The 21,487-nt window shown below is 43.1% G+C and overlaps 1 protein-coding gene across 1 annotated transcript in view; it reads right to left on the bottom strand.

The window, feature by feature from the left end:
• IL18RAP (interleukin 18 receptor accessory protein) overlaps positions 1 to 21,487 on the bottom strand; it is a 60,269-nt gene that overhangs the window by 5,148 nt on the left and 33,634 nt on the right. Inside the window, exons 4-9 of the mRNA XM_066577793.1 lie at positions 17,613 to 17,790; positions 16,337 to 16,405; positions 10,339 to 10,462; positions 5,940 to 6,094; positions 4,467 to 4,610; positions 3,674 to 3,859 (exon numbers count right to left, since the gene is read on the bottom strand). Coding sequence (XP_066433890.1) covers positions 3,674 to 3,859; positions 4,467 to 4,610; positions 5,940 to 6,094; positions 10,339 to 10,462; positions 16,337 to 16,405; positions 17,613 to 17,790 — 856 coding nt within the window. The remainder of the gene's footprint in view (positions 1 to 3,673; positions 3,860 to 4,466; positions 4,611 to 5,939; positions 6,095 to 10,338; positions 10,463 to 16,336; positions 16,406 to 17,612; positions 17,791 to 21,487) is intronic.

Here is a 21,487-nt window from a genome sequence, read left to right as displayed (position 1 = left end):
GAAAAAGCACAGCCGACTTGCGTGCAAAAAACCTCATTCATTGCGCTGGCGCTCGTGTGAAGCCACCATAAATGGAACTTTTATTTGTATAACACAGATAAAGCATCTATCTGCCTCCTGGAATGGAGATAAAACTCACAAGAGAGCTCAACAGGTTAAAAAAAAAGGAAGTCCTCACAATAATGCCCTTAACTTTTGCCCTGGTGACTATACGGTAGCCGTCCGAAAATAAATAGCAATGCGCTGGGGGCTGTCTAGGGGTGTATACAATAATTATCAATTCCCACATCAAACTTTTGAATGGGCTTCATTCCCAAAAGGTGAGGGTGTTTGCAGCTTCCTTTTTCTGACACTGATAGAGTAAAATGATGAAATTCCATCTGCCTGCAGCGTTCGCTAATTGCAGCTTCTTGTATTGGATGTATACATGTATATGCATGTTAACAGAATTACTATTTCTAACAAGCTAAGTGGAATTAATCTCATATACTAATTATACAATAACAAGTAGAACTCTGCACACAATATCAGTCTTTAAAATGCTGTTATTTTATTTAAAGGGGTTGTGCCAAGTTATTAAAGGGGTTGTCCCGCGGCAGCAAGTGGGTCTATACACTTCTGTATGGCCATAATAATGCACTTTGTAATATACATTGTGCATTAATTATGAGCCATACAGAAGTTATAAAAAGTTTTTTACTTACCTGCTCCGTTGCTGGCGTCCTCGTCTCCATGGTGCCGACTAATTTTCGCCCTCCGATGGCCAAATTAGCCGCGCTTGCGCAGTCCTGGTCTTCTGCTCTCTTCAATGGAGCCGCTCGTGCAGAATGCAGGCTCCGTGTAGCTCCGCCCCGTCACGTGCCGATTCCAGCCAATCAGGAGGCTGGAATCGGCAATGGACCGCACAGAAGAGCTGCGGTCCACGGAGGAAGAGGATTCCGGCGGCCATCTTCACAGGTAAGTATAGAAGTCACCGGAGCGCGGGGATTAAGGTAAGCGCTCCGGTAAGCTTTCTGTACGTCCCTGCATCGGGGTTGTCTCGCGCCGAACGGGGGGGGGGGGGGGGGTTGAAAAAAAAAAACCCGTTTCGGCGCGGGACAACCCCTTTAAGTCATCCCCTATTCATTGCAGCTCCATTCACTTCAATGACAGTAGCACAGATTACCAAGATCAAGTGCTTTAGCAATCTCTGGCACTGTCATTGAAGTGAATGGAGTAGTGGCCTTCCTGTGCAAACTCTGCTCTAGAATCACAGAATCAAACCCAGCAACAGGGTACAAAGATTCAAGTGATATTTAAGTCGTTTTTTCCATATTTCTGTGTTGTTAAAACTATCATAATAGTAATAATAAGGTAATAATAATTTTTTTTAAATTCATGCATTGTTAAAAACTGCATGCAGTTTCTAAAATACACATTGCTTTTTCCCAGTTCTCTTTTTATTATTTTTAGCAAAATACAAAGCGGCAAACAATTACAGGGAAAATAAGGGAAATATAGAATAGGGGCAAGAAGGTATAAATATAAGGTATAAGGCAACAAAAACAAGGTGTTGGAAGGGTTGCCAGGAACGTGAACACCCCATGCCATATGGTCCCTTCACGACAGCCGACTAAATCAGACAGGGAAGGAAAGAACTAGGATAAATCCAGGAGTCGAAGGGTATCATTGTGTCCAACAACAAAACAACATTGGAACAATGTATGCAAAAGAAAAAAGAACAAATGTAAAGGTCAGGGGATCATATAGTGCCGGACATCTACTCCATGCAAAAACTTAAAAGGAGAAAGGGAAATGTGTTGTAACTGAATTGTAGAAAACTCCGAGGTATGACTTGTGGCTGTATGGAGGCATCTAAGTTCTGTTAAAGATAGGTCCTATATTCCGGTGATTGTACAAAGGCCAGCCACGGACCGTAGGTGGAGCAATAAAGTTCTGCAGGGGCTTTGAAACTGGAGATCAATTCCTCAGTTCTCTGGAGGTTATTAATTTTTTGGAACCATTTCGTTATTGAAGGAGGCATGGAACTTTTCCAAAGCCACAGTATAACACGCTGCCACCAGAAGGAATTTCAACAAGCTTTTCGTAAGCTGTTTCAGCGTGCCCGATATCACCGAGACTTAGAAGGCAGCAGAAGTATTAGAAACAAGTATTATGATTATTTTTGCTGATAGCTATGTATTTAACCCAAATGGTTTATAAGAATAGACACCTCCACCAGATATGAGCCATTGTGCCCAGAGCCTGCCTGCAGTGCCAATAGCCGTCAGAGACTGTGGGGAAAACTGTGTGTAATACCGCTGGGACCTTATACCAGTGGGTTAGAATGTTATAGTTGGCTTCCTAAAACTTATAGGACAGACACATTTTGTGACAAAGGACGAACAATTTCTCCCAGTCCGTCTTCAGAAAGATTGCCCAAGTTCTGATTCCCAGACTATCCAGACAGACCCGTCTAAATGGGACCACAGAGACTTCTCAGGGTTAGGTAGAATAAACATTTTAATTAAAGATGAATATATTGCTTCACTTACTCTACCTCTTTTAGATAACTCTAATAGCTCTGCCCAAGGCCTTTTTTTTTAACTAAGGTCACACAACTGTTTTCTTCTTTTGTCTGGGTGGGTAAACTACCTAGAGTAGCTAAGTCTACTTTAGTGCAGAGGAACAGCAGATGGGCTGGTCTTCCCTGACTGTTTTCTTTATTACAGGTTGGTTATTAGCAACATGGATCCCAGATTGGTTCCACTACTCAATGACAAAATTTTGTATAGAGGCGTCTGTGTCCCCAATCCCTATGATTGCAATATCTTGGCTACGAAAACGTTTATGGTCAGAAGCACGCTTGGCATCCCATATGTAGCTCGCACTCTTGTGCAGACCAGCAGGCTATATCTCTGTGGCACTGGTCTAATCTCACCTAGTGGTCTTTGACACCCATTATGGAAAACCCAAATTTTGCACCTCATATCCTACCCCCTTCCTTTTTAGAAGTATCTTACTTCATCCCCTTTGCTTTCTATTAGATTACTGCCAACCGCTTTTAACAATGCATGAGTTTTTGAAAAACATGGGTTTTTTTTACTGAGGTTCAAAAATGCTGCAAAAAATGCCAAGGGTGAACACAGCCTTATAGCTTTATGTAGCATCTGACATATTAGGTTGGGCTCCATATATTCTTCATAGTCTGTTTTTTGGAGGCCAACATATTCTAATGTCCCTTTTGTTTTGAACGTGGAATATCCTAAGCTTTCCACTAGAAACTAGCCATCATGGAACGGAGTGAAAATGTGGTGCTCTGATATTTGGAGTACTTAAAGCTTATCTAACAAGCTTTAGAACAATAAATTGATATAAATATGCAAGTATTAAAAAACAATATTGTCCGAAAATACAATAACCCTAAGGCTGCATGTCCACTGGCGTTGCTATGGAAATCGCAGCCGCGGTGTCCACGAGTGGAGAATCATAGTGATTCTCCACTCGTGGGATTCAAATCGTGGCATGCCACGATTTTGCCGCGATTCTCCGCGGTGAGCCTATGTGTCAGATAGGCTCACCGATGAGACCTGTTAGCACTCCCCCCTAGTGCCCCGCGGCAAAATATTGCTGGCGATATTCCGCAACGGCTGTGGGCAGGGGGCCTGAATCTAATCTAGCAGAGTTGCCTTACCTCCTCCTGGCAAAATATCTCTTTGCAAGATACAGAGTTTGTAATTATAATTGTCCTCCAGCACACTTGGTAGCAATTGTGTTGCAAATCGCTCATCCTCATAGTTAAATGAGTATTCTGTAGTCTCTTCACTAAACTCAGAAGTTTGTGTTGCATAGGAAATAAAAGCATCAAAGTCTTTGTTATCTGAAAAAATAATAGTGATATGACATTTCTGTGACCATAATTTGTGCAATGGAATACAGTTATGTTTAATAACTACAAATCAAATATCAGAAGCGTTAATGGTCAATCAGCAAATGGTTATTAAAGGGCCTAGAACTTCTATATACCAATTCATCACTTAGATTTTAGAACAAAAATGCTTGATCTCATGTAGTGGAATACAGAAGATATGTGCTCAGCTGTAAAGTGGCCTCTGGATCCACTGTACATATCTTACATATGGCTAGATCATGAGATTGAGGCGTCCAATGAAACAGCTGCTTATATGCAAGATAGAAGACACATTTGGTGACATCATAAAATTGCCCTGGCTGCTTATTGGTTGCACTCTGACGTCTGTAGCAAGCATTTGGGGAAAATTCGATTTTTGCCAAAAAATCGGGTCGGACTTACTTGATCCGATTTGGCAAAAATGGGAGGAGATTTTACTGCATGGCCAATCACAAAAAGCAACACCAGTTAACAACAAACAATACAAGCAGAAGCTTTAATGATGTCTATTATGAAATCCAGTGCAAGGGTGATGTATTTACAGCATATGCTTATTTCATGAGGATGACGATCTTACCTCCAACAGTCTCATCCTTTGACATATAATGGCGATAAAACAACACTATTTCAATCCAGTATACATATACTGCTCCAGCACCAACGAGCACGATCACCAACCCCACTACTGATATACACAATACATATATCAAGAACACCACATCTGTCAGGAGAAAATTGTTGAAAATGAAAAAAAGAAGTAGTCGAATTATGTGATCTACTATGATTCAAGGGAATGTGACCTACAATACTAGATGCAGTCCAATGACGAGAATGGTGCTGTTCCTAGTTCTTATAAAGACACAAGTATTAAAGCAAATGATGATCTAACCTAATATATTAATATATTTTACAAAATTCACACATTTTTATTGAGGACTTATTTTTAAGTCCTCCAGCAAGTGATTGCTCTGATTGGGTTTTCGAGCACCGCAGCTCAGCCAATCACTGTGGAGCTCAATTAACTAATCAGCCATTCAATACGATGCTGTGATTGGTTCATCAAGCGCTTTATCGGACTGGCTAAGCCGCGGCACTCAAGAACCAATCAGAGCAATCGCTTGCTGGAGGCGGGGTTTACAACCCCTGCTACCAGCGAGCGATGGTCTGTTGGCACTGGGGACTGCACGGTAACATGCTGGAGCGAAAGAGACCAGCGGGAGGGACCTGGATGGTGCCTGCTAGGTGAGTATTGCTTTTCTTTTTTATGTAGTATAGCTAGGGCGTATTTTCAGGGTAGGACTTATATTTCTAGCCCTCTGAACATCAGAATAGAACTTATTATCAGGGTAGGTCTTATTTTCAGGAAAACACAGTATACCCCTGAATTAGTTACAATGAACTATAGAAATAATGCTATATGTGCACATTGTCTAAATCCCTCTGCTGATTGGATCCATTTACTTTGGAGATATCCAAAACTACAGATTTTGAGACTTGGTGTGTGATTAATGTCTGTGTTTTTCCTTATTTGGAGTCGTGGATTTCATCCACTTGCCATGTAGGGTAAGAACTGCAGTAAAGAAGATGTTATATACAACTCGTAAGTTGATAGCAAATAAATTACTTGCAAAAGACGTTCATACAATAGTTGAACAAAAAAAAAGATTATTTACTATTTTGCTTTATGAAAATATGTTACGATTAATAAGTTCCAATCATCTGCAGTGTTATAGGGTCCATATAGTAAGCAGTTCTCACCCATTTTTCCCATGGGAGATAAACAGCTGCCAGAGGAATTCACCAGCTGCTTCTTCCCCACTCCCCACTGAATGTATATACTATATTTATTGTGGATCCCAGAGAAATACATGCACCTATCTGGCATTTATGGCATGTCCTGTAGATATACCATATACATCCAGAATGAGAATAATCCCTTGAATTTATGGCCACATGTACAATCCTACTGTCAAAGTTATCTTCCAACACTACACATTTATATCTTCCAACAAGCAAATGTTTGATAAAGTTCCCCAGGATTTCTAATTACCTTTTTCTTTTTTCGATAGCTTGACTGTGGTTGTAATATTGCCCACTGTATTCTGAGCGTAACACTCAAATATTTTATGTAGATCGTTATCTGTTACTGTATCCAAAGTGATTGCTAGGTTACATATGTATCCTTTCAGATAGTCGGTATTTGAACTAGAAGCAAAATGGAAAGTAAAATGTACAATAAAATAAATAAATAAAGTGATCTCCAATGAAAACATCTGATTGGTATCCAGTAATATGCGCAAAATACATTCTGGGTTTATGCCATACGGTCTATATATAATAAAGTTGGTGTAATTGTCCACTTTTACAGGTTTCCATGCCCTATGCTGTTTTTTTTTATTAAGTTCTGTCCTTCTCACTAATATCCCTCTTTAGTAAATGAAAAGGTTTAGACAAGCCAACTGTGAGGTCTGGCATAGGTGATAACTATAAGTAAAGGTGCGTTTAGACGTAACAATTATTGTTAAAAAAATCATTAAAAGGAACAAAATTGAATGATAATCGTTCAATTTAAACACGAGCCAACCACCAGAACAAACATAGGAATGTGAAACACTGAACGGGAAGTGAACGATTCTCAATGATGATCTGTCTGTGTAAACAGGCTAGTTGAGTGCAAACGAGTTAGCGGTGGCGTCACTCACTCGTTCAAACGAGAATCGGCTTATCTAAAACGGGCATATGTCTGTATGTATGTGATATAATATGGCAGCTTTACTAATCTTGTCTGCTATTTAGTCAATATAATATTATATAGAAAAAAAGAGAGAACACGATCTGTGTATTACCAGTGCCTGATTACAAAAGGAGAGATGAGCTGTCAAACTGCTCACCTTGCACTGTTGTGCATGCACAAGCACAATGCTAGAAGAAGCATATATGAGTCACTGGCCCCAGCTCCTGGAGAGTATCTTGGAACGGATCTACTAGAGAACACTGGAGCAGAAGGAATGATGCTGGAGGGCACTGACATGTTGCACTAAGCCAACAGATATAGAAGTGAAGCTCATGGAACAATATGTTGGGCACTTCCTCAGGTTCTTAATGTATGACTTATGCAAGCAAATTTAAATGGCAGAGGAAAAATTCAAAGGGCCAAAGGTTGTTGTGGGCAGTATACATTCTTCTCTGTCCATTTCAGGTCAAATAAAACCCATGAAACATTCGAAATAATCATCTGACCTGCTAGAATTCAATATATTGGGAGGACTATTAAAGGTGGGCCAAGGAAAAGTAGCCCAGCACTTCAGTCTTAGAAAAGCTGACTTAATAAAAAAAAATTAAAATTCTGTCTTTGTTGCACTTAGCAACCAATCACAGCACAGCTTTCTTTTTAACTCAGTAGTATAAAAAATGAAAACTGTACTGATTGGTTGCTTACCTTTTCGTGGCCCCCCTTATATAAGCCTTGCACTGCGGGTTAAGCACACAGGTCAAGTATAAAGAAGAATGTTCTTAAATCTAGAGTATCTAACGCCTCTCTTGCATGAGCATTTTTTTTCCTGCGCGCTGTGAGCTTATCTCCCAATGGGGACAATCACCAGTACACAATGCTGCATGACGACAATCCCCATATACTATTTTTATGTGTATGCGTGTGTAATACTCGCCAAGATAGTGCACCCTGCAATCTTTTTTTCGTGCACATTTCACGCACTGTGTGTGATAAACGCAAGTGGGAGTAATATAAAGTTTATTATTACACATAATACTCAGTAAGAAAAACTTGTGTGAGAGAGGCCTGAACACTGTATTACATAACAGCCACATGAATGATTATGTAGTACAGTGTTTATGCACTGCATACATCCGATAATGATTATTCTGATTTACACCAATAGAACACACAATCAGATATGAGGTTTTGAGGAAACGAGAAGTACAAACTTCAAACCCTGTATCAAGGTGGGCTAAACAAAGTATCACAAACCATCATATAAGAAATTGTAACAATCATTTTTGTTTTTGTTTATAAAATCACAATTCATGCACCTCTGAGTAAGCTATAAAACAGAATGAGCAACAGTTCTGAAAAGAATATATGAATATGAAAACCCTAATCAAAAGCACAAAGGAAAAACTTGTATTTATATGTTTATTGTTTCACTCTTTTGCTTTTTTATCTTCTTAATAATAGGGGATAATTTTTTTTATTAATTATATATTTCATCCATTTTTTTTAATAATAATCATTTCTTATGGCAAAATATGTTTTTGGTATGTTTCTGAATGGAGAACTCTTTGGATGTGATTGTCATGAAGTTTCAATAGTTTCTATAAGCTATCTTAACCTATGGTCCTAAACATAGTATGAAAGTTCCTGGTCATGTAAGAGGTAAAGAATGTATACCACCCACTTCAATCTTTGATTCTTTTGAATAAGCAGATTTTTGTCTCTGCTATTTAAACTTGCTTGTATCAGTCATGCATTGATATCCCAATTAAATACTTAGTCCAGCACCAAATATTTTGTTCCACCCCATTGAGGCCTTGTCAAATAAATTCTCCTCAGTTATATACACTTATTGACAAAAAAGTTCAAGCACCTAGAAGGAGTTGTCAGAATTCCATGAAATTTCCTAGGTGTGATTTTAATATTGATATAAGTGATTACAATATCAGAGCAAAAGGATAATTTACTGCGGAAAACTGAACACTTGAAGGGAGGCTCTAGTACCCTCTTGTACCGTCTCTAGCTTGGAGGCAAGATATGATATGGGCGGGTATGGAGGCTCTAGTACCCTGTTGTACCGCCTCTAGCTTGGATGTAAGTTGTGATACGGGTGGGCATAGAGGCTGTAGTACCCTGTTGTACTGGGTCTAGCTTGGATGCAAGATGTGATATGGGTGGGCATGGAGGCTCTAGTACCCTCTTGTACCGCCTCTAGCTTGGATGCAAGATGTGATATGGGCGGGCATGGAGGCTCTAGGACCCTGTTGTACCACCTCTAGCTTGCATATAAGATGTGATACAGGTGGGCATGGAGGCTCTAGTACCCTGTTGTACTAGCTCTAGCTTGGATACAAGATCTGAGATGTGTGAGCATGGAGGCTCTAGTACCCTGTTGTACCGCCTCTACCTTGGATGTAAGATGTAATACAGGCGGGCATGGAGGCTCTAGTACCCTGTTGTACCACCTCTAGCTTGGATACAAGTCACAGAAAATATCTAAGACACAAAATAAATGTTCTAGAAGCCATGTCTGTCAGTTTTTGGCCTCAGTCAGATGGGCGTTTTTTCGCGCAATTTGCGCATGCGCACGCGATATGCGCATATATAGAACCATTGCTTTGCAATGGAATAGGTCACATGGCCGCTTTTTATGCGGATGTCCGATAAATTATAGGACACGAGGAATCGCAGATCGCGCCTATCTGCGTTCTGCGATTCCTTGTGTTCTATATATGCGCTCAATGGGGCCGGTGGCAGCGGCGCCGACCCCATTGAGAACATATACTACAAAGATCATTCTCCTCTGCCACAGCTGTAACAGCTGTGGCAGAGAAGAACGATGTTCGCCCATTGAATTCAATGGAGCCGGCAATAAAGCCGGCTCCATTGAAAGCAATGGGCTGCCGGCGAGCGTGGCATGAATTTTTGGGAAGGACTTAAAAATAAAAGCCCTTCCCTGAAAAACATCCAAAAATGTGTAAAAAAAAATATATATATATATATACATATACTCACCTTGTCCCTGCAGCCGGAGTTCAGCCGCGGCCGGCCGGCAGTTCTCCTGAACTGCTCTGTGTAGTATTCAGCAGCGGGGGATTTAAAATCCCCGCCTGCTGAATGGGCTGCCTCTGATTGGTCACAGCCCTCACCAATCAGAGGCAGCTCTCACTCACTCATGAATTCATGAATGGGTGAGTGAGTGCTGCCTCTGATTGGCTCAGCGCAAGGACCAATCAGGGGCAGCTCTCAGCTATTGAATGACAGTATATATATTTTTTTTATTTTTACACATTTTTGGATGTTTTTCTGGGAAGGGCTTATATTTTTAAGCCCTTCCCGAAAATTCATGCCGCGCTCGCCGGCAGCCCATTGAATTTCAATGGGTTGGACAGCGCTCCTTTGATCAGGCCCGTTTCGCCGAAAACGCTGCTAGCTGCAGATCTGCAAATCGTGGCAAAAAAACGGTCTTCTGACCGAGGCCTTTGTGTGCAATTTGAGACAGAATTGTATTGCATTTATGTTAGTAAATCTATCCCAATGGGTGAAATTTATCAATCAATTGTACAAGATGAATGACGCTCAGGCTTTGCCCTATATTAATTATTATTGTTATTTTTTTTATGGAAAAAGGGGTGTGGCTTGCAAGTGATGTGACTACCAAAACAGAATCTCCCAACTGAACAAGTGAAATGTATTTTATAGACAGATTGTCTCTTACCACAGACTACGTCCTCCCGACAGTTTCTCTTTGACTTCAGGATGTACAACTCTCCATTTGATCAGCGGGTTAAAAGATCTTTCATATCCAAAACGAATTCGACATTTTAAGTTGAAGGGCTTTCCTGATCAGAAGAAAATATGCTGAAAGTCCATAAAATGAATCCACAACACAAGAATAGAGAGTTGGCGCTGCTCTCTTAGCAAGGTAGTACCAACAGACTCAGTATTACTTCAGGACATCATTCAAGTAGGGCTGGAGCCGAGGCCTGCAAGGCTGTAGGAGGAGGCAGCCTATGAGAGCATTAACAGGGAGTGAAGGGGTTAACAAAGAGGAGGGGGAGGCGGGGAGAAGGAAGGGGAAGAAAAGTGCAGGAAAAAAAGGAGGAGCCACAACAGAGAGCAATCGTCAGTTGGAGAAGACAGGACATACAGCAAGACAGCATGCAAAGTCCCACCCACTTGCCCTATTGGAAAATTATGGGTTTTTATTTCGTTTGGAGTATTTAAAGAGGGATGGTGTGCATTGTCATGGCAGTGGTTAGGGGGGTCCTTGGAGTCAGAGAAAAGTGGAGTGGGAGGAAGGTAGGGGCTGGATAGCCACCTTCTATCTTTATTGATTAATGATTATGGTGGGTCTGTCACCTCTTCTCTCTGACAGGCCAGAGTCCCTGCAGAGATGGTGGGAGTGGCTAGTAGGTCTCTGAGTCGGGAGGTAGGCAACTGAAGGCAAGTAGTGATATTGGGTCGCCCAAGTCAGTTGGCTTGCGGCGGGAAGCAGTTGTCTGGAAATTGGATCTCCCGAGTCAGTTGGTGGGCGGAGGGAGGCATTACAGTAAATTCATCTGGTTGGTGAGGTGGCAGAATTGTTTGGGGCTTCAGGGATCTCCCTTTTTCCTGGGGTGGAAAGGTTTATTTTATGTAAATGTACATTTGTAATAAAATAGCTGCTGTGGCCAATTTATCCAAAATCAAGAAGAGCCTGTCGTTAATTAGGTTATTGGAGGTGAATTTGTGGAGGTTTTACTGGGTGGGGCTACAGCAGGGACGGCTCCTTTATACCCGGGTCATGTGTTATACTGTACATTGTAAGCTATAGCGATCCTCAGTAGTATTTAAGAGTAGGAATAGTTGATTAAGAAAGTAACTTTATACTTTTTATACCCTTGAATTAACTACTCAGAGTTTTTAATATTTTTGCTGCCAACGAATGGACACATTTATCATCCACCTGACATAGGTTAAGTGTAAGGGCTTTTACCCACTAGTGTTTTTTTTACGCTGCGATATCGCTGCATTTTTTTCAATGGAGCTTTCTAATGTTAAAAATCGCATCACACAAAAATCGCAAGTTTCCAGTCATTGACAGCAAGTGAAGGAACTAAAACACAAAAGTGTATTCGAAAGCTTTACAACTTTTTATTATAGGATCAATCATTCTACCCTGTAAAAACCATTACAAGCAGAAATTTTCATTGCATTCATAAATTGTGTCTAACTTGCACGCATAATTTCTCGCCATCCTGCTGAGAGGATAGCTTAAGGCCTCTTCCGCACAGGCAATTACACCGTGCGATTTTCTCACATTGCGAGACTGCAAGAAATCGCATGTTTGTAGAACCCATGCTTTCCTATGGGTTCTTCCACACATGCAATATTTTGTAGCATTCGAGATAGCAAGATTACAAAAACATGGCATGCTTCATACTGCCGCAATTTACAATTTTTTGTAGTCCATGTTTCCCTATGGAGTCTGTGATTTTCTAGCATTGCACAGCAGTGTGAGGGAAAGTTCTGGAGAGCAAAGCAAGAACTGTGAGGAGTTACAGCAGCTATCTTGAGGAAATTTCACGGAGCCAATAGGCCAACATTTCCCACACGAGTCAATGTGCAACACAGAAAGATTCCACACTGATACACCCAAAGGTAAAAGTTACACAGGTGTGTGACTTAGATGAAAATTGCAAGTGGGCCGGGTCAGAGACAGTTCACTTTACACCTGCCTGATAATTAATTCTCTCACACTATAAAACCGCATGAGAAAATCGGGACTACATGCAATGCGATGTTAGAATTTTTGCGAGAAAATTGCATCTCTGACGTGAGAAAATTGCAAGCACATAGTAGCATCAGGGATGCTATTTTCTTACATCCAAATTGCTATCGCCTGTGTGGAAGAGGCCTAAGGCCCATTTACATGCAAAGATAATCTTTCAAACGACTGAATAATTGAAAGATTTTGGGATCTATTTGCATAAAGTGTTAATGGCTATTAACACTTTATCATCTTCATTTGCATGTAAATGGACCTCCAGGAGCTGTTTGCAGAGCCCAGCCTGTGATTAGTCATACGCCTAGCTGTGCACACAGCTGCATTGTTCTCGTCAGGGGTGCAGGCAAATTACATTGTAATCTCTGGCTCCCGCAGGGAACATAGCATGCAGTCTATTGAGAGAGACTTTATCTCTCTGCGGCTAGACAATGGATTTTATGTTCACCTTAAAATCATTGTTCAGACGAAAAGCGAACAATGACAGCTTTTACATGTAACGATTATCACTCCTTTCCATGTAAAGGGGCTTTTATTCAGGTTCCTTTTCCCATGAGAAAACTTGCTCATTTTGCTTTTATGCTGCACTCCAGGGTCACATGTCTAATTTCCTTATGGGAAAGCACTTTACTTTAAAAGTAGGGAATGTATGCACTTTATTTATTTAGATGTTCAAAATAAGTCTTCCTAACCACATAGTGATGTACATAAAGTTGGACTGAAATTTTTTTATGTTGGCTTTCTTGACAGTATGAACTGAAACTGGATGTAGTAGCTAACATTATTACTTCTCATGACGTCTTAAAGTATGTTGTCACAGGTGGAACCCACGTCAGATTTTTCCATGTAGATTCTGCCTCAAAAACCATGGCAGAAATTCACGGCTAAACAGCTGATTTTTGCCATGGGTACGCGATTGTATGACTGTGGATCCACACACAGATTTAACCTTTTTCAATGGGCAAGTTCAGGTGCAGATTTCCCAACGCAGACACTTCTTATTTTACCCTACACAAGTTTGAAATTCATGTGCAGAACAAATATGCACAGTATAGACTATGGTGATAGAGATTTGTCCTGGATTCCACATCAAATCCGTGTCAAACTTTCCACCGTGTGATCTCACCCTTAGGGCTTATACATCTGCCCATACAGAACGTATATTAGCATGAATTAATTTTTATCAAGTTCGAGTCCTGATCGTAATTGTTTTTAACCCCTTAACGACCAGCCCATAGTGTTTTTACGTCTTGCCCAAGTGGGCTTTATTCTCTGAGGACGTAAAAAAAACATGTGTCCTGCAGAGAATAAAGCCCCTCGGGCTCTGGACGTGACAGCTCCATGCTGTCAGTGCCCGCAGGTGAAAAAAATGAAATCACATTTATATTTCACTCGCATTATAATTAATAAAAAAACTAAAAATGTAGCATCAGAATGCCCAGTACACCCCTAGATAAATTAGCTAAGGGGTCTTGATGTCAAAATTGGGTCACTTGTGAGGGGCATTTTATTATTTTGGCAGTTTATTGTCTCTACAAGTGGGCAATGGGGCCTGTAAATTATTCAGTTGCGCCCTCAAATCAAACGGGTGCTCCATCCACTCTAGGCCTAGCCATGCGCCCTCTAAGAAGATTGGGGCTACAATGGGTATGTTTCTGAACAGAGGACGAACAGGGGTACCCATTTTGGGGTGCAAGTCTTCATTCATATATGTGCTGTACAAAAAAAACTGCTTTTAAAATGACAGAATTACCAAAAAAATGAAAATCGTAATTTTTTTCTTCTGCTTTGCTTAGATTCATTCAAAAACCGTGAAGTCAAAAAAGACATCGTACCCCTAGATAAATTCCTTAAGGGGTCTAGTTTTCAAAATGGGGTCACTTTTGGGGGTTCTCCATCGTTTTGGTCACTCAATGGCTCTACAAGTGTGCAATAGGGCCTAAATCTCCTTCAAGCAAAATTTCTGTTCCGAAAGCCACCGGTTGCTATTTTCATTTTGGGCCCCATTGTGCATACATACGTAAGATTAGGGCCACAATGGGTATGTTTCTGAGCACGGGACAAACAGGGGTGTGCATTTTGGGGTGCAAATCCTCATTTTAATGTGTACAATAGAAAAATGTCCTGTCTTTAATATGACATATTTGCAAAAATATGACATTTTAGTTTTTCTCTTCTAAATTGCATTGACTCCTGAAAAAAAACTGTGGGGTTAAAATACTCATGACACCCTCAGTGAATACGTTAAGGGGTGTAGTTTTTAAAATGGGGTCACTTGTGGGGTATCTATCATTTTGACTTCTATGAGCCTTTCCAATCTTGGCTTGGTGTAGGAAAACAAAGTGTTCCTCAAAATGCTGAAAAGTAATGTTAAATTTGTACTTCTCCTAAATGGTTAAAAAAAAAAACGAAAGTTTTTCCAATGTGTGTCCAGAATAAAGTAAACGGATGGAAATATATATCTTAGCAAACATTTCTATATTATGTTTGCACATATTTGAGATATTGCAGTTGGAAATGGGAAAAAATGACGATTTTTTTCAACATTTTCCCAATTTTGGCGCTTTTAATAAATAACCACATATTCTATCAGTCCTTTTTTTTGCCTAAATGAAGTACAACATGTGGCGAAAAAACAATGTCAGAATCGCTTGGATATGCAAATCCTTTGTGGTGTTTTTCCATGTTAAAGTGACACATCTCAGATTTGCAAAATTTGGCCTTGTCATTAAGGCGCAAACAGGCTTGGTCACTAAGGGGTTAAAGGCACTCACACAGGGCTCTTCTGTGCACATCTAAAAAAACCACGCTGAAGCGATGGCAAACAGCGATCAGAAGAAATGCTCAGAATGGCAATAAAAGTCCTAATTAGGGTGAGCTGTCTTCTTTCCCCAGTGTTGTATGCAGGGTAAGTCCCCCACCCCTCTCCTTTTTTTAGCTGCCATAGAAGTTTATGGGAGCTTGCTGTGCAATACGGCAAAAGATAGGTCAAGAAAGACCTATCTTTTCACATCCCGTACAAAAGATACGGTTGTAAAAAATAAAGCAGGTCCTATTTTTTTCTCGCACTGAAAAAACACGTTCGACTGAATAAAGCTACTGAAATCGAATGCATCGCTTATAAGTGTGACTTTTTAATGTGCGTAAATGCCTGTGAAAATACCTTGGGGTAAAATAGCCCTTAACAGCTTAATAAAGAACAAATAAGGAAAAAACTATAGTTATAACAGTATGACATACTCATGAAAACTGTCTTCACAACTCCATCTGTAGCACTAGTGCTAGCAACTATACGTAAAATAACTACCGTGCTTCCCCGAAAATAAGACACTGTCTAATTTTGCACCAAAAGAGGCACAGTGTCTCTTTTTTTTCTTTTTTTTTTTGGGGGGGGGGCTTATACTCACCTGGTCAGCGGCTTCCCGATGCCTCGCGATGGTCTTCAGTGGTGCTGCGGCAAGCTGCAGTCTCCTCCATGCTGACATATCAGTTTCTTTCTGGTAAACAGGGCTTTGAATACCCCTCCTCCAGCAAAATGAGCACTGTGATTGGATTGAGCACCAGCCAATCACAGCTGGCGCTCGATGAGCCAATCACAGCCATTCAGTGATGTCATTCACTGAATGGCTATAAATGATCGAGCGCCAGCTGTGATTAGCTGGCGCTCGATCCAATCACAGCGCTCACTTTTCTGGAGGTGGGGTATTCAAAGCCCCATTACCAGAAAGAAACTGATATGTCAGCATGCAGGACACTGCAGCTTGCCACAGCACCACCTGAGACCATCACTAGGCACCGGGACGCAATGAACCAGGTGAGTATTGATGTTTTTCTTTTCATGTGGGTTAGCTAGGGCTTATTTTCAGGGGAGAGTTTATATTTCAAGCCTTCTCTAAAAACTGGAGTAGGGCCTATTATCAGGGGAAACCAGTAACGGTAAAAATCTTACCAAGCTCTGCTTTGATTTCCGTTCCATTGGTTGGATCCAAAATATCTGGGGGGTTTTGAGTATCTGGTACTGTAAGAAAAAGATAACAATACTGCTCAAAGACCTTGTCTGTCTTGTGTTCATAGAAGTGTTACTTGGTAATTGAAGAAACTGTGATCTATGTATTTCCTTCAGCTTGTAAACTCCATATCTGAAGTGGTTCCCCTCAATCACATCAAAGTTTATATCCCATAAGTATGGTCTTTTTAGGCTTTTTCCACATTTAGTGTTATTATTATCCCAACTGAATTAAACAATTAAAGTGTTTTCTAGAAACTTAATTATAGGCCTAATTATAGGCAATTTTCCATTTAAAATACTGCACTACTTCAAAGATTGCTAGTACCCCCGTAGACTGCCCAGAAACACATGATCAAATATGCGATTGTTTCTGAAAATGGTGCATGTTCATCAGGCCAAATAGATCTGAACTGTTCCCCCATTCAGCAAAATAGTCAAGGCCCTTGATGTGTCCTTTATTATGACTAGTATTATCTGATTTGAAATACTGTAATCAGTTGGATCAAAGTAAGCTACTTGCTATTAAAGGGGTTTTGTCAGTAGAAAAAAAAAAAAAAAAATCAATACTTCTTTCCCCAGGCAGTCTTCTTACCTCTTCCAGTCCCCCGGGGCCCCTTACCTCCAGTTGGCCAGATCCTCTTTTTTTCTGTTTTGGAGCATCCATTAGCTGCAGCTCACTTCCTGCAGGGTATTGAACGCTACGAGTGACGTAGCATTCACTGCCTAGCAGGGTATGCCGAATCCTCAGCAGCCTGCTTTAGCATGCATGCGCGATATCTCACCACTATTGTTTCATATAGTATATGAAACACTAGCGGCGAGATATCGCATATGCACGCTAAAGTAGGCTGCTGAGGATTCAGCATTCCTTGCCAGGCAGTGAATGCTAAATCACTAGTGATGTAGCGTGCATTGCCCTGTAGGAAGGAGACTGTTGGTAATGTATACTTTATCACTAGAAGAACAGGATCCGGCCAACTGGAGGTCAGGTGACCCGGGGACTGGAGGAGTCAGGAGAATATCGGGGAGGTGAAGATGTGGTAAGGAGACTGCCTGGGGAGGAATAGGTAAGTGTAGAATTTTATTTTTTTTTAATGACAGAACCCCTTTAAATATCTCAGGTTCTAGCATGTGTACTATGTATTGAAGCTGATTTTAATGCATACTGTATAGCCACCGGTAATAAAATATTATGGATTTAGTAGAGAGCACTTACCATCAACTGAAACATTGATAGTTGCTCTCACGATCCATTCCTTTCCATTCATAGGTAGATTATAATCACAGGTGTAAATTGCAGTATCTTCTACGTACATAGTTGAAAACTGGATATTATTATTACTTATAGTTAAAAAAAAACGGTCTGGTGATAGAACATCTAAAAACTTCTCGGTCTGAAATGAAAATGATGAACCTAAGGTCAGTCAGCCAAATTTATTAACAGGCAAAACTACAAGAACAAGAAGTTAGCGTTGTTCAGGGTATTTACATAATATGTTTTTATGTCATGACGCGGGTATCACGGAGTGAGCCTCTGTGACCTATCCCCCCACTTCCCTGTAACCCACCAAAACAATACGCTACTACTTCTAGTTTGGATAATTTTTGGCCACAGCGGCCATTTATTTAACCTTAAGTTTAACAATGGGTAAAAAACACAATAATAGACAACCCACCAACGAGGGGGAAGTCCCCGGAGCCTACAACCCCCTCTGTCGCCTCACTACAGGGAAAAGGATCTTCCGTACTGCCTCCCGTCGCCCTCCCACTATCCGACTCGGGAGACCGAAGATCCCTCCCGCTACCGCCCTCCCGTCGCGAGACCGCCGACTCGGGAGGCAACACACACACACGGTTGCCCCTAGTCGCCAACCTCCCGACTCAGAGACCCGCTAGCCGTTCCTAGGCCAGCCGACTGGTCTCCGCAGGGACTACGGCCTGACAGAGCCGAGAGGCGACAGACCTACCGCACACTGTAAATCAACAATGGGGCGGGAAGGGGGGACAGGCAGCCATCGGCCCTCCGCTCTCCCCCCCCCTCGCCCCGCATCCTAACTGGCTCCGAGAACTCCACCCCCCCTCCAACTGCCGCTATGACAATCTACATATCACCTCCAAAGCGCCCCCCCCCTCCCTCTCACTAAACTTTCACCCCTAGCTACTAACTAACGGGCGGGTGGGTGGGACTTCCTCGCTGTCTCCGTCTTCTTCTCTTCTGCTCCTTCTTCCTTCTGCTGCCGACTGAAACTCCTCCTCCTGCTTTTCCCGCACTTTCTAACTGCTCCCCCCTCCCTATTCTCATCCCCCCCCCACACCTCTGCACTACTGTTAACCCCTAGCCTCCCCGTTAACCCTGTCATGTGCTGCCTACATATATACGCCTGCGGCTAATATTCCGGCGCTTCTTGACGCGGGTATCACGGAGTGAGCCTCTGTGACCTATCCCCCCACTTCCCTGTAACCCACCAAAACAATACGCTACTACTTCTAGTTTGGATAATTTTTGGCCACAGCGGCCATTTATTTAACCTTAAGTTTAACAATGGGTAAAAAACACAATAATAGACAACCCACCAACGAGGGGGAAGTCCCCGGAGCCTACAACCCCCTCTGTCGCCTCACTACAGGGAAAAGGATCTTCCGTACTGCCTCCCGTCGCCCTCCCACTATCCGACTCGGGAGACCGAAGATCCCTCCCGCTACCGCCCTCCCGTCGCGAGACCGCCGACTCGGGAGGCAACACACACACACGGTTGCCCCTAGTCGCCAACCTCCCGACTCAGAGACCCGCTAGCCGTTCCTAGGCCAGCCGACTGGTCTCCGCAGGGACTACGGCCTGACAGAGCCGAGAGGCGACAGACCTACCGCACACTGTAAATCAACAATGGGGCGGGAAGGGGGGACAGGCAGCCATCGGCCCTCCGCTCTCCCCCCCCCTCGCCCCGCATCCTAACTGGCTCCGAGAACTCCACCCCCCCTCCAACTGCCACAGCCAGCATGGCATGACCACCTCATGCCTGCGCAGCCCCCCACAGAACCAATGCGCGCTCTATCCCCTCCTGTATGCCCTCTAACCAAAGATCTGTCCCAATCTCGTTGAGATGGACCCCGTCGCCTCTCCAATAATTTCCCGCCCCTTTCTCAAGATCAATATGCCGCACGGCGACTCCTCCATTCCGCACCACGAAACGAGACACCTCACGATTCACTTTGATCCTTGCCTTATCTATGCCGCGCACCGAACGCACATTCCGCCAAACCTTACGAGGGACCATCTCGGACCAGACCAAGGTCAAGCCCCGGTACATCTGCAATAACCGAAGCATATCGTACCGTATATCTCTGCCTAGTTCCCTGAACGGTCTACGCCCCAAGTCGTTGCCCCCGACGTGCAATACTAGAATGTCGGGCGTCCTGTCCAGGGAGACTAGGCGCTCTGAACCTCTCTGACTTCCACCGACCGATTCCCATCACCGCCTGACTATCCATACCCCTCGCTGCCGCCTCTGTCGCCGCACCTATTCTAAACGAATGCGTTCCAAAACCTGACCCATCCAGTCCCAGAACAGCTATCGCTCTTTTAAACCCCGCCTCAAACTGGAACCTTGATAAATAATGACCGTCCTGATGCTGTAACAGGGGCCCTACCCTGGCCCCTGCTAGAGAACAGTAGTTCTCCCAACAACTAACCGGGCACATGTTTTCCCCTGGAATACGCCCCAGCGACACCCAACGACCCCTTCCGACCTGATCCGTCTTAGAACGCCGAATGACTATTTCTAAACGTCCCTTTACAACTCTAGTGTCCTCGGCTCTCAACCCCCCCGCTATCTTTTTGCTTGGGGAAACCAATTCCCCCACCCGTAACGCCCCGAAAAAGGCTAACGAAAAAGCAAACCTAAAAAGAGAATACTCGAACCCGTTCCCACAAACCTCCTGCAACGCGAACCCCAATTTTTGTAGTAAATCAAACGAAACCGGGCGACGCGTAACCGGACTCCCCCGCCCCTTTCTAAAACCTTTAAGCGCCTGCCTCACTACAAAGTTCTTCGTTACCTCTGTTACACCCCTCAACTTAGCGCCAAACGCCACCCCCCCCATAAACTTGTTAACTGCAGCCACCGACAAACCAGCCTCCGCGCTTTTTGGCAGCCACCCCAACAACGCCCCTGCCGCGTCCTCGTCCGTCCATACATTGCCCCACTGCTTCAACCACTCCTCCCATTCTACCCATGCTGCCTTGTAAGCCGCCCATGTGTTCCGAGCCAAGGAGGCACCTATCAGGTGCCTCACTGCTCGCTGACCACGCTCCATATGTGTCTCGGGCAAGACACCCCTTCTTCTTCTGCTCCTGGGGCCAACCGTCGGAATCGCTCCCACTGAAAGCAAGAAAGAGCATCCGCTATCGAGTTGCTTACCCCTGGCACGTGTACCGCCCCAATCCAAGCATTCAGCGACAACGCCTGCAGCACCAGGTGGCGCAATAATGCTACCACTGGGGGGGATGATGCAGACAATCTGTTTATTGCCTGCACCACCCCCAGGTTGTCGCAGTGAAAGCGCACCCTTTTATCTCTAAACTGAGCTCCCCATAGCTCAACAGCTACTATTATGGGGAATAGCTCTAGCAGCACCAGGTTTTTTACCAAACCCGACGAAAACCATTCGCTCGGCCACCCCGACGCGCACCACCGGCCTTGGACGTATGCTCCAAAACCCGAACTACCTGCGGCGTCAGTGAACAATTCCAAATCGAAATTGTCCACCACCTCCTCCATCATCACTGACCTTCCGTTATAATTTTCTAAAAACGCCGCCCATACTGCCAGGTCCTTCTTGTGGCCTTTGCCCAGCCGTATAAAATGGTGGGGTAACCGAACCCCTGCTGTGGCTGATGCTAATCTCCTACTGAAAATCCGACCCATCGGCATAATGCGACAGGCGAAATTGAGCTTGCCTAACAACGATTGCAGCTCTCTTAACGTAACTTTTGTGACAACCCTTGCCCTGTTGACTTCAGCCTTTAATTCTGCCACTTTGTCCTCGGGCAACCTGCATTCCATTGCCTCAGTGTCAATGGTAATGCCCAGA

Source organism: Eleutherodactylus coqui, chromosome 1, assembly GCF_035609145.1.
Source record: "Eleutherodactylus coqui strain aEleCoq1 chromosome 1, aEleCoq1.hap1, whole genome shotgun sequence".
NCBI lineage: Eukaryota > Metazoa > Chordata > Amphibia > Anura > Eleutherodactylidae > Eleutherodactylus > Eleutherodactylus coqui.
The sequence above is the reverse complement of the archived record's forward strand: the minus strand, read 5'-3'. Positions and strand labels throughout refer to the sequence as shown.